The sequence below is a fragment of the Papilio machaon genome, chromosome 9, assembly GCF_912999745.1.
Source record: "Papilio machaon chromosome 9, ilPapMach1.1, whole genome shotgun sequence".
Lineage (NCBI taxonomy): Eukaryota > Metazoa > Arthropoda > Insecta > Lepidoptera > Papilionidae > Papilio > Papilio machaon.
The window spans coordinates 6,906,424-6,920,672 of record NC_059994.1 but is presented as its reverse complement, the minus strand read 5'-3'; the positions used below and the strand labels follow the sequence as shown (position 1 = coordinate 6,920,672).

General features: G+C 36.9%; 1 protein-coding gene across 1 annotated transcript in view; it reads right to left on the bottom strand.

The window, feature by feature from the left end:
• Positions 1 to 14,249, bottom strand: part of LOC106712920 (progestin and adipoQ receptor family member 4) — a 53,434-nt gene that overhangs the window by 7,717 nt on the left and 31,468 nt on the right. Inside the window, exons 3-4 of the mRNA XM_045679438.1 lie at positions 8,667 to 8,770; positions 8,306 to 8,443 (exon numbers count right to left, since the gene is read on the bottom strand). Coding sequence (XP_045535394.1) covers positions 8,306 to 8,443; positions 8,667 to 8,770 — 242 coding nt within the window. The remainder of the gene's footprint in view (positions 1 to 8,305; positions 8,444 to 8,666; positions 8,771 to 14,249) is intronic.

The following is a 14,249-nucleotide window of genomic DNA, read 5'->3' as shown; positions in this document are numbered from 1 at the left end:
TTATAGAACTATTATTTATAGGGATTTTTATATCAAACGAACATTGAATCGTTGTTAGAGGCCTCTGGTTTGTTAGGTGACAGTGACCTTTTTCCACTCTTCGAAATTCAAAATTCAAACATTCAAATTCCGTTTCTTTATCATGTCAATACTAGTTGAACACAGCGGTGTGATGATCGGTTTATTTTGGCTGTTTTTTTTTTGTTTCTAGCCGATATCTTGAAATCTCGTTCGACATCATCCAAACATGTTTATTTCGGTTTTCCATGTAATCTACGTCCCTCTCGTCGACTCTCTATTAGACGCTTGGGCTCTCTGCAGTTACTCATTGCCGCTAATTGTCCTGGTTGACGTAACTGTCCAATGTTGGTGGCCTTGATGACATTTTCTCATTAAAGACATTATAGACAGTTTTATTTAGGAATAATAGTTAAACTAAAGGATATAATAATGTATGTCTACTATTCTTCTTTTGTTTCTGACTTATATTAGAACCGTTACCTTCTATAATATGGCTGAATTGCAGTCTTATACTGATGAATAATTTAAGCATTGAAGAATAAGATAGTTGAAAAGAAGAGTTGCTTTTCAGTTGAACTTCACGAACTAGGTTCCACAAGTTTAGTAGAGGTGGTTGTCCAGGTTCCGGTTCGTTTTTGCTGAGGAATATGGGTTAGTTCTGGTTAAAATGAACTGTCGTGATTTAAATTACAGGGCCAAGAAGGGGTACTGTACACTCCTCCGAACTGAAAACCTATTAGACTGATTTCGGGCATCAAGGTTTTTACACGCTGAATCTAACTCTAGTTTTTGTCAGGTACTAATAGCCGAGGAGTCACGCTATAAAGCTGCCTAGCTGAGGAGCTACAGCGTTTGGTAGTTTTAGAGCTGCTTAATCTTGCCATTTTTCCTTGACACCATTGATTTTCTTGACTATGAAGTGAGTGCAAGTGGGACTGTATCTGGGTTTTTCGATCCAGCGCGAACTAGGTGGATTTCTTAGACCTTCTGGATTTTGGGAAAATTCATAAAAATTACACTTCATATGGAACACAGATAACTGATCTTTTAAAAAGTGACAAAAGAATATTCTTGGCGTGGCAGTGGGCCCTGTTTCTCAAACGTTGAAGGAATATTTTCTGAGTGACCGCGGAAACATAGTTCATTTCCACATTGAGCCATGACCCGGTTGAGATGGTTGAGCTAGAATTTATTAACTATATTTATGTATTGGCTGTTGAGGATGGAGAACAGGACTGGATCACCACAGGCTAGTCATCCGATGAAAAGATGAAGGCGTTAAAGGCAGAATAATATAACTTTTAGATACAGATTCGAAACAGACCTTGGATGCAACAACAATTATAAAGAAACTAAAAGAAAACAAATCAGATTTATCGAATTGTTGAAGATGATAATAGGGAAGAGGAGGAAGAGAATAAAGATCTAAACTATAAGTTTTATATGTCAGCCTCGTGCAGAGCGGTTATTTTATTTTGTAAAATTACTGTTTGATTAATAATTTGATAATTAATTGATAAGCGTGGTTTAGTTAAAGGTATGAAGTAGTTTATTTTATTTGTTCTTAAAGTTAATGTTAAAATAACTAATGATTTAGAGCCGACTACTATGTATTTTATATATGAATTCGATAAATTTTTAATTACTTCAAGCGAAGGGACTCGCTTTTAGCAGGAAGGCCGAGCTGTAAGCTATTTTATATATTCTGTAATTCCATAACCTAAAACATTATTTTGTCTATTCTATAAATCAATAACACTTTTGATTATTTTAAAATAACATCATTTATCATTGATTTGGGATCCACCATATTATTTAAATATTTGATTCACAAATTTGAAATAGAAATATTCTACTTATTTTGTTATTAATCGGACAGTAATTCGATATCGTAAATTAAAAGTATTGTAATGAGTAGTCTGAATGACAGCCAAGTTGGCATCATTCGGGGAATCGTGAGACAGATGTAAGATTAGTAATTGTAAAAAAGTTGTAATTTACAATTCATAAAAGAAAATATACGAGTTAAAGAAGACTGTATTTTATTAAAAGTATTCTCCGGCTGTGACTCCCACAAATGGAAGTTTTATCGTTTTAAAAGATTCCAAAACTTATAAGGAACAAAAACTCATTTTTTGAATCATTCCTTAACGTTTGTAATTGTATATTGTTACTCTCACTTATAGCTGTCTATTAGCTTGTTAAGTTATTTAGCATTGTGTACTTGACAGCGAGGAATAATAAATGGTTATCAGTAGGCTGAGTTTGTCTGGGCGGAGGGTGACATGTCGTAAATCACGCGGCTCACTTGCAATCATACCAACATCATACTACAATTAGGGTAATCGATTTCCATTGTCAATGATGTTAAGAATAGTTCGCGTCAAAAACTAGCTCAACTAGAATACAAAGGAATGTATTACAGATTTATTAATGAACTTTATGATGATGGTCCCAAGAAAATAAGGAATCCTTTCCATTTATACTACTGAATAAAATATTGTACTAAAGCAATACGATGTGTATATTTCTAGTTAAAATTTTTGCCTCCTTACAGACAAAATTATCAGGCGGTAACATCCTTTATGACACTCGTAACGTTGATATATCCTGGGGTTAACTGCAAGTTTATATTATTGACGTCCGCGCATCAAAAAAAACGTAATAGTATAGCATAGTAGCTTATATGTTCTTGCAGACTATGTTCTACATATGTGCCAAATTTCATCAAGATCTGTTGAGATGTTCCAGAGATACCTTCAAACAAACCATCTATACATTGGCATCTTCTATCTATCTATATCTATATATATAAAAGAAAGTCGTGTTAGTTACACTATTTATAACTCAAGAACGGCTGAATCGATTTGACTGAAAATTGGTAGGCAGGTAGCTTAGAACCAGGAAAAGGACATAGGATAATTTTATCTATTTTTTATTCCGCGCGGACAGAGTCGCCGGTAAACGCTAGTTTATAATATTAGTAAGATTATCATAAAACATCTGTGTATCTTTTAATTAGTCTCTAGTTGTTAAGTCTATAATTATCATTTCAGTTTAACTAAAATAACTCCAATAAAACTTCATATAGTTAATAGATAGATCAGAAGGTTCTCTCTAAATACTTAACACTCAAAGTATATTATACGTTTAGGACAGTTCTAAACAGCTTACAAGTTAGTGCTTGGTTTGCGGAAGTCTTTAAAATGTAATGTCCTCGCGAATACCTTTACAGCCGCTCTTATCGTAAAACGTTAGTCCTGTTGAGTGTTTCGGTAGACGTTCCGATACTAGACAAAGTAAATTCCACTTAAAAATGAGGAAAAACAATGTTTATGTGTTTATACAAATACAATACAGAATAAGACGAACATATCTAAACCTGAGTGTCCACGGTTTATATACGTGTATAAAAATATATTGTTATCTCAGGTCTTTGAAATAGAAAGAGTGGGATGATGTAAAAAAGTTTCTAGAAATTAAATTTAGAACGCTCGAATTATTACAATCATCTACAAAGGAGAAAAATACAGTCCACGCATTTCACACTACAACAAATTTCAAAGCATGTGTTTTATGTAAAGAACATCATGCACTTTGTCACTGCAAAAGTTTTGGAAAAATGGATCTACAAAAGAGAAGAGAATATATCAATCAGAATAACATCTGTTACAACTGTTTAATTCCAGGACATCCTGTCAAATATTGTCGATCATCTAGCACTTGCAGGATTTGTCACAAACGGCATCACACGCTTCTTCATCATTCACCCACAGCGAGTACCCAAGGTAACATTGCAAATCATTCTCAACCTACGGTTTTAAATGCAAATGTTGAAGAAACACCAATTCAAATTAATACAATAGCGACTTCACAATCAAATACAACATACAATAAAACAGTTTTATTAGGGACGGCAATAGTAGCTGTACAAAGCGAGGATGGATACACAACTGTTTTAAGAGCATTAATCGATCCAGGTTCACAAGGTTGTTTAATAAGCGAGCGAGCCGCTCAATTGTTAAAGGCAAAGAGATATTCAACAAAAGGAAACATCATCGGGGTGGGATCAGTAAAGTCAAGGATAAATGAATCAATTCAAATTGAAGTAAGCTCCAGATTTATGAAAGATTTTAGCATCAAAATAAAGGCATTTGTGATTTCCAGACAACTTACTTCAAGAATACCAAACACAACATTGCAATACAGCGACTGGCCCCACATACAAGGACTTGAGTTAGCCGATCCAAGTTTCAACATTTCAAGATCTGTAGACCTACTGTTGGGAGTAGATGTATATTCACAAATAATACTGAGTGAGGTTATAAGAGGCCCGCCAGGAACACCATGTGCTCAAAACACCACATTAGGTTATATAATTTTTGGAACAATAGATGATAGTTTACAATCAACCCAAGAAAATATTATAGTTATGCATCAAATTACAAACCTAGATGATATGTTAAAATCACTATGGGAAATAGATACAACTTCTAAAAGAAAATTAACACAAGATGAACAAATTTGTGAAGAATTATTTCAGAATACAACATCAAGAAGTAGCAATGGCAGATACATTGTACAATTACCTTTCAAAACAGACAATCCTAAATCCATGGAAGGAAATAGTCGAGAGATAGCATTGAGAAGATTCAAACAATTAGAAAGCAAATTAGAAAAGTCACCAGGGCTTAAACAAAAATATAATAAAGTTGCTCCAGTGAAAACAATATCCCTACCTCGTCTCGAGTTATGTGGTGCAGTCCTACTATCAAAATTATTACACCATGTAACCAATGCAATGAGAATACCATCAAATCAAGTTTATGCATGGACAGACTCTTCGGTTGTGTTAGCATGGCTGCTAGGAGAACCAAACAGATGGAAACCATTTGTCGCTAATCGAGTAGTGGAGATATTGGACAACATCAACAACAGTCAATGGTATCATGTTAAGTCTCAGGAGAACCCGGCAGATGTTGCCTCAAGAGGTTGCAGTGTCGATGAACTTCAAAACGATACTTTATGGTGGAATGGCCCTTCATGGCTTCTACAAAAGACAATAACATTTTCAAGACCTAACATTGTATCAACTCATCTCGAGAAGAAATCTGTACAAGTTTGTTTAAATACCATGGAAACTGAAGATAACTATTCAAATAAATTTTTAGATTTTGATAACTTTAATACACTAGAAGAACTTCAAAAAATAATTGTTTACAGCAGAAGATTTCTAAATTTAAGAAAAAAGGAATACAAAGAGTCCAGCATTACAACAGAAGAATTAAATCAAGCTTTATTAATCTGTATAAAAAAGGATCAGAGCGAACATTTCAGTGATGACATAAGAAATATTATGATGTATGAATATGTCAAACCAACCAGTCACCTTAAAACTTTGAACCCTTTTCTTGACAAAGAAAGAGTTATCAGAGTTGGAGGAAGATTGCGTCATGCAAACTTAAGTGAAGACAGTAAACATCCAATTATACTCGACTCCAAGTCTAAACTTACCGCACTTATTGTAGCTGATGCACACAGAAAAACTTTACATGGTGGATTGCAACTCATGCTTTCATATTTGAGAACGAAATATTGGATTATAAGAGCTAAAAGTATTGTTAAATCACATATTTTTAAATGCTTAATTTGTGCAAAACTTCGAGCCAAAACAAGAAGTCAACTCATGGGTGATCTACCGAGTCAGCGAGTCACTCCATCACGACCTTTTCTCAACAGCGGCGTAGATTTCGCGGGACCATTCAACATCCTCATGTCCAAGGGCAAGGGCATTCGCACAAGCAAGGCTTACATTGCTATATTTATTTGTTTATCTACAAAGGCTATACACCTAGAATTGGTGAGCGACTTAACCTCAGAAGCTTTTATTGCGGCATTCAAACGTTTGTGTCGCGCAGAGGGCATTGTGCTCAGATGTGGAGCGATCAGGGTAGAACTTTTATTGCTGCAAATAGAGAACTAAAGGAGTCCCTAGATGAAGCTAATTTAGAATCATTACATAAACAAACTGCAAACACCTTGGCTATGGATGGTACTCAGTGGCATTTCATTCCTCCCTACAGTCCAACATTCGGTGGACTCTGGGAAGCTGGAGTCAAATCAATGAAAGGTCATTTAAAGAGGGTTTTGACAACAAATTTAACATTCGAAGAAATGAGCACACTTTTGTGTCAAGTAGAAGCTTGTCTCAATTCTCGGCCGTTGACACCAATAGATGACAGTGATGTAGATAATGTGGACCCGCTGACACCAGGACATTTTTTAGTTGGAGAAGCCCTTAAAATTGTTCCTACACCTAACTTAACTAACATTAATTTTAACTTACATACTAGATGGCTTTATACACAGAAACTTTTAAATGATTTTTGGCATCGATGGCAACAAGAATATCTAACAAGATTACAACAAAGACCTAAATGGTTGAAAATTAAAAAGGAATTTTCAATTAATGATATTGTATTGATAAAACAAGACAATATGCCTCCGGGGAAGTGGATGCTGGGGCGCATACTCAACAAACATCCTGGACCAGACGGGATAACCAGAGTGTATAGTGTAAAGTGTGGTGATAGTGTTACTAAAAGAAATGTGCTTAAATTGTGTCATTTACCTATTAACATTGATTCATAATTTACTGTAAAACTTATTAAGTAGATATGTTATATCATTTTTCTTTATAAATTGTTGTAGCTAATAAGTTTACTTGATTCATACTTTCAATACTTACCTTAGATTCTTAATTACTGTTTTCTTTGTATTGTGTACATATTTAATTTGCAATTACTTAAAACTAATTGATTATGTTTGTGTTATTGATTTCAACAGTTATGTTTTAAGTTTTTATTTTTGGTTTTAAGATTTATTTTTGTTTTTTCTTTTCATTTGATTTATGCTAAGTTTGTTTACATTTACTTTGATTTGTACTGATTACAGCGATTTAACTATAAGGATGATTAATTAAAATTAGGATGTTTTGTAAATACTAGGATAATTTCATACCTTTGTTTTCATATTTGCATATTTGTTTCACTATTTGTATTACTTAAGATTTTCATTCATTTGTGTTTACAACTTAAAATTTTGACAGTTTGCTATTAATTCATTCTTTGGTTTATATACAGTTTTTCAATTTCATTAATTTTCTTAAAAAAGGCCTGTGCCCTTTTTGGTGGGGGGCATGTTAGTTTATAATCGATATTTACTCTATGATCAATAATGTAAATGAACTATCGATTCATTAATCTATGATCTATTCAATTATCTATTACTTTTGTAAAAGATGGCGAGTCGCTAATAAAATTTCGAACAAGTAACAGCGTTTCTCTTCTCAAGATCCGACATAACCACATCCAACCAACAATAGTTTTTATACTAGTTTATAGTCAGTGGAAACGCACAGTTATTTTTACAGCGACGAGTTTCTTGCTTATTATTATATTTTGGAATTCATAAGCTGAACTATTATTATTGTTATATCTTATCATAGTTGTATGTAAATTGTGGTGTTAGTTGAAGCTACGGAACACCGTTTTCCAATTAAGTCTCACAATTCATATGTAACAAGTTTACGTGGAGCATACAGTGGACGTGAGGGGGTTAACGTGAATATGAAATTATAATGCCGGGCAACGGGTTCCGGCCTTCGCCTCCTTTGTATCTTGTTAATATGATTCTCCTGCGGCTCTCTGAGCTCTTATATTATGATAAACATGTAGAAATTTTAATGTCTAACTAAATACGATATACGGATTATATTTAACTGACAAGTTGCATCAACCTATTCACGACACAACCCTATTTAAAAAAAATATTTAAACTGGAGGTGACGAACGTTGTTTTCCCACCCCCGTAAAACCTCTTAATGACCCCCGGGTATCCACTGATGTAGATCATCATCAGCTCACTATACGAGTACGTCCCCACTGAGGGGCTCGGAGCCTACCCCGAGTTAGGGGTGACTAGGTCATAGTCAACCACGCTAGCCAAGTGCGGATTGGTTGACTTCACATATATCATTGAATTTCTTCTCAGATATGTGCAGATTGCACATCACGATGTTTTCCCTCACCGTAAGAACGTCGGATAAATATACATATGTAAATCGAAAATTGAAAAACATATTGGTACGTGGCGGAATTCGAACTCAGGACCTGCAGATTGCAAATCAAGTGCTTAACCCCTGAGCCACCGACGCTCCATCAGATGTAGATGAATGAATTTAATGGTTTTATAAAGGAGGCGTTACTTTTGATGTATGTCTTACTTGTAAGAAGACGTGTAGTATGGCGTGAGGGTCGCCACCGCCGAGCCGCGCAGCACGCGCACCCGCCAACAGCAGCCGCATGCAGAACGGCGCCGCGAAACATAGCCGACGCTCCCACGGCGACCACGCGCGCATAGCCTGACAAACATCAGTTAATTGATAACTTCCAGATGGAGTGTTCCACTAATGTTAAAAAGTAAACCTGACTGTCGAAGTATTCTTATGTAAGAGAGGTTTTTTCATATGAAATAGAAACAGTGTTAAGTTTTTTTTTACAGCAAATAATTAAGTTATGAACTCGGGGATTTTTGATTCGGAGCAGTCAAAAAGTTTATTGAGTCCCTAATTTAGGTATACTTACTTTATAAAGTCCGAGCAAGCTACCAAGGCAGTAGACAGCGAGCGCGGCGTAGCGCAGCGGCGCAGGCGCACAGTACACAGTCGCCGTCACCATAGGAATGGCGCCTGCAATAAAACAACATGCACATAGCAAAAAATACTCCTTTCTCATTGCATATTACTAGCGGGGGAACGAGAAAGTGACCTAATGTTGATAAAATAGCGAAGTGACCGCTGGCTATAGACATCTGCAATAAATAATTTAAGAAATTGCAAATGAGTTTTCTACCTTTAATGAACAGAGGAGAGGATGTACAGAAAAATGATATTTCCTCTTTCTATTCATTCCCATGATCTATTGGACCTGCAAGCTGAAACTTACTTGGAGATGACGAAAATTTGAAGGAATTGTCTAAGACGTGGTATGTGACTGAAAGGTGAACAGATTATATAACTTTTAGGAATTAAATAGAGCACGTATGATACATGTTTAGAGAAAGAATTAGTGGAAAATAGAATCCAACAAAATAATGTAAAATTTAATCTTCTTCTTCTTCTTCTTCTTTTAATTAATAGTGGACCCCATCGTTTTTATTTCGATGATTTCGCCAACGTCAAGGTTGAAGATAAATGAAAGTGTAAAGTGCGTGTGATCAAAATATTAATTAGCAAGAGACAATCAAGGTAACGAGGTTCGGTATGCTCCGACAAATGACCGGTAGCTGATAATGACAGTTGAGACACTGAAAAAGGACAACACAATTGTTAGTGGGTTAATAAAAATTAAGATATCAAGTATACGGTTATTTATAGTTTAATATTATTAGTATTTAAGAATTTAAATAAAACCTTAACCAGTGGTGTGTGAACCAGGGTTAGCAGGAATGGGATGTTAATGGGTCTGGGGATTCGAGGAGGAAGTATGTCATACAATTGAATTTTAAGTTTCGGACAATTAAAAAAAATATGTTCTAAGGATCCCTCGCCCATACCACACTCACATAAGGAATGGTCACGAATACGAATTTTGGCCAGGAAGACTGGTGTAGCAACAAAGCCCAGTCGTAATCGGGTTATTACTGATATTGTATATTTGTTAATATTCCCATGTTTAAGATACCATGGTTTGGAGGGAATAAAAGGTTGAATCGACCCAAAGAATTTACCTTTTGATTGACTAGATCTTTGCCAGATATTATTCCAAGTGTTTAGTAAAGACGACTTAGCAGAGATACGCAAGTCTCGGGGGAGGCAAGATCTGTAAGTGTCGCAGCCATATTGAACGGCGGCCTTTGCACATGAGTCCACTGTCTCATTACCACTGATACCCGAGTGGCTGGGGATCCAAGCCAAGACAATTTCAATACCGGAACAGTGGCATTTGTATAGAAGTTGTTTAATTTTAAGTGTGATGCTACAATTGTCACGAGCACGGAAAGGACTTTTTAAAATGTCTCTAAGGCAGCTTAGTGAGTCCGAAAAAATTATAGTTTTGTTTAGTTTGTGCGATTCGACAAAAGAAATGGCTTCTAACAATGCTATTGCTTCTGCCGTAAAAATGGAGGTTGATGGGGGACATTTAAAGCTTAAAACAATTTTGAATTTGGGAAACCAAACAGCTGCCCCTACAGCACTATCAGGAGATGATTTTGAAGCATCAGTAAATATTGTATGCCATTGGGGCCAGTCCCTATCCAAAATACAATTGAATTTATGGTTAGCCGCAAGACTGTCTTTGTCAATTCCAAAATTTAGAATAATTTTGGGATTATGAATAAGGGCGTCAAATTGGGTTTCAAAAACCGGGTTTAAAACACTTTGTTCTATTGGGGAGGAGGGAGCTATATATTTATTAAAGGAGTTAATGAGCAGTGGGGGGTCCTTGTGGGACCAATAGTTGGAGGTTGAAATTGATCGGGAGAGAACCTTTAAGACGCGAAGAAGAGGATGTGATTTAATTTGGACTATTCTACAAAAGAATCTATCAGATAGAAATTGTCTACGTAAATATAAGGGGGGATCTAGACATTCTACTTGAAGGGCATTGACTGGGGAGCATTTCATTGCACCAGTTATCAGTCTTAAGCATCTAGATTGAATCTTATCTAATTTGGCCAGAGCGATTTTATTACAGGGATCGAGAAGAAAACCGCCATAATCGAAGTGACTACGAATGATCGCGTCATATAAAAGCTTTAAAGTGGCCGGATGGGAGCCCCAACGAATCCCGGTAAGCGCTCTCAAGATGTTTACGCCTTTTTCGCATTTTTTAATTATATGTTCTAAATGATATCGTCCTGAAAGTTTGCAATCAAGTATGACACCCAAGAATTTGACAGTATCCTTCATACAAATAGGGTTATTATCGACGTGGACAGCTACTGGAGGGACATTCCGTTTACGAGAGAATAGAACTGCACTACATTTTGAAACGGAAAGAGAGAGATTGTGGGTCAGAAGATAATCATTTAAGTAAGATAGGGCAGTGTTTATGCGGGTTGTGGCTTCGTTTATAGATGATGATACAGAGTATAAAGCAATATCGTCAGCATATTGTAGAATTTTGCAAAATGAATTCACGGAAGAGTCCAAATCGAAAGTATAGATATTATACAACAGAGGGCTCAGGACGGACCCTTGAGGTAGACCCTTCCATACCAACCGCGGAGGGAGGACAGTGTTATAGTGGCGGACAGAGATAGAGCGAGACATTAACAAGTTGCAAATAAAATTGATCAACCTCTCGGGAATACTCAGCTGTAGCATTTTCTGCCTGAGTAAGGGAAGTGACACACTATCATAAGCAGATGAAATGTCTAAAAATGCACCTAACACATGTTCATTACGGCTAAATGCTAGACGAATTTCAGAGGTAAGTATGCTTAAGCTATCCAGACAACCTTTGCCTTTTCTAAAACCGAATTGATTGTTAGGCAGTATATTGCGGTTTTCGAGAAGCCACTCCAATCTGTTTTTAACGAGATTTTCCATAATCTTGGCAAGGATGGTAGAGAGAGCTATGGGTCTGTAGGAGGATGAGTCCTGAGGGTCTTTGCCAGGTTTTAAAATAGGGATTATAATTTGAGTTATCCAAGAGTCGGGAACGATGCCAGTGATAAAAATAGTATTAATAATGTTCAGGAGTACGATTTTGGATGAGTCAGGGGATTTACGCACAAAGGAATAAGGTATGCCATCGATACCTGGAGAGGAATCACGTAAATGATCCAAAGCACACGAGAGCTCCGATAAGGAAAAAGTATCATTCATTCTATCAGAAGAAGGAGGAAGAGGAGTGGGGAAATTGCCAAATTCCGGAACAAAGGGAGGGGCCAAATTATTAAAAAAGATTTCTAACCATGTGCTTGAATCATTAGAAGATATATTACAATCGGAAGCTGACATACGATAAGCCCTGATTTTTTTCCATACCAGAGATGGAGAGGTGCGGGGGGAGAGAGATTCGCAGAATCTTTGCCATCCCAAGCGCTTTTTCGTAGCCAATAGTCTGCGAGTGCGGGCAGTGACCTTTTTTAAAATCAGAAAGTTCTCCATTGTAAAATTGGATGCATACCTATATTCAGCTTTTTTGCGAAGACGAATACTTTCTGTGCATTCTGAATCCCACCATGGAGGAGAACCAATAGCCTTCCTAGCGGAATTTTTGAGAGGGATAGAGTTGTCGGCCGCCTTCATAAGCATGGAAATGTAGTCGTTATAAACTGAAAGGTGATTAGAGGGGGTAACCTCCGGAAGGGAGGAAATTTCTTTATTAATTATATCAGAAAACATATTCCAATTTGCATGGGACGTGCGATGTTTTCGGAGAGGAGTGAAGGATACATTTGGTATAGAAGATTGAAGAATGGAAATCAGAATGGGGAAATGGTCGCTTCCGAACGTGTTAGGAAGGACAGACCATGCTAGATAGGGGACCAGTGTCGGGGATGCCAAAGAAAGATCTGGTATACTAATATTCTGTAGGGGGGAAGCTCTTCGTGTAGGCGATCCATCATTTAGAACACAAAGGCCAATATCATCCATCAGATCTATCAAGGATGATGAATAAGGATCATTATAGTGGGATCCCCACATAGAGTGATGGCAATTAAAATCTCCTAATATTAAAAATGGTCTGGGGATGGATGTCAGGATGGATTGTAGTTCAGCAATAAGATTTATACTGGGATGAGGGATATAGACTGAAATAATGGAAATATTTAAAACTTTAACTGCTACAATATGTAAGCCTGGGTTATGGGGGGAGATGTTAATCTGGGAAAAAGTAATAGATCTACTGATCAAAAGGGCGCATCCCGCCCTGCCATCATCTCTGTCGTCCCGAAGACATGAGAAGCCCGGAACCCTAAAGTGGGAATTCGGATAAAGCCACGTCTCTGAGACAACAAAAATAATGGGTTTATATTGGTCTATAAGATGACAAATTTCGTGTTTTTTACTGCGGATACTTCTACAATTCCATTGGAGAATTTGAGGGGGGAATTTGCTGGTTATTTTTAGAAAGGATAGCAAAAAGCTTATCTGCAAGGGCAGAGACATTGGACGGTAGTGGAGAGTCTGACAATTTTGAAAACATATTAATTAAAGAGCAAAGTAGTAATTCGACAAGGTTATCATTAGGAGTAGGGACAGGGGGGGAGTCAGGGCAGGGATCTAGAGCACAGCCATTGGATTGACAGGATTTTGGTGTTTGGATAATAGAGTTGTGTGAGACAAAATCATAAGATTTGCTCAACACAGGTTTAGGTCTGGGGGGGAGAAACACAGTTTTGTTGTAGGATCTAGAGGCAGGGTTTGATGTGGTATTGAGAGGAGAGAAAGCAGAAGTTTGGTGTGAAACTGAAGTGGGAGTTGCAGCAATATCTGCATAAAGGGGCCTAACTTGGGGAAATCTTTTAGATGCCTCTAAATAAGATATATTTTCTTCTGACATAAGCATCTTGATAGACTTCTGTCTAGAGTGCTCAGGGCATTTAGAATCAGTGGCCATATGTCTGCCACCATGGCAAAGAAAACAGGATGAAGAAGAATCTGGAATTGAACAGCTCTCCCCTGAATGGGGCTGAGCGCAACGGAAGCATCGAGGCTTTGACCTACATTGTTTAGCAATATGACCGAACCTGCAGCAGTTGCGGCATTGAATAGTGGGAAGATGATATAATGAAACTGGAAGGGAAGCATTAAAACAAAAAATCTTATCAGGGAGGCGTTGGCCAGTAAATGTTAAAACTACTGTAGTAGAGGGGACCCATGTTACAGAATCCTCTCTCCTTGATTTGAAATTGAGCCTTCTAGCTCTAATTACTTCACCAAAATTGGGAGGGGTAGATATTCCAGATAAAAGCTCTTCTAGTGTCCACTCTGTGGGTATATTCCGAACAACGCCTAAGCGGAAGATGTGGAAGCGGGGTATATGACCAACCAAATTGCTATTCTCGAGAACGGGATTTTTCAGGAAAGCATTAGCACTTTGTGGTTTATTAAAAGTAACCGATATTTTATTTCTGCCAGTTTCCTTTATACCACCTTCAGCAATATCAGGTACATTATGTTTATGTAAGAGCTGTGCAACTCTTAAAGTTTT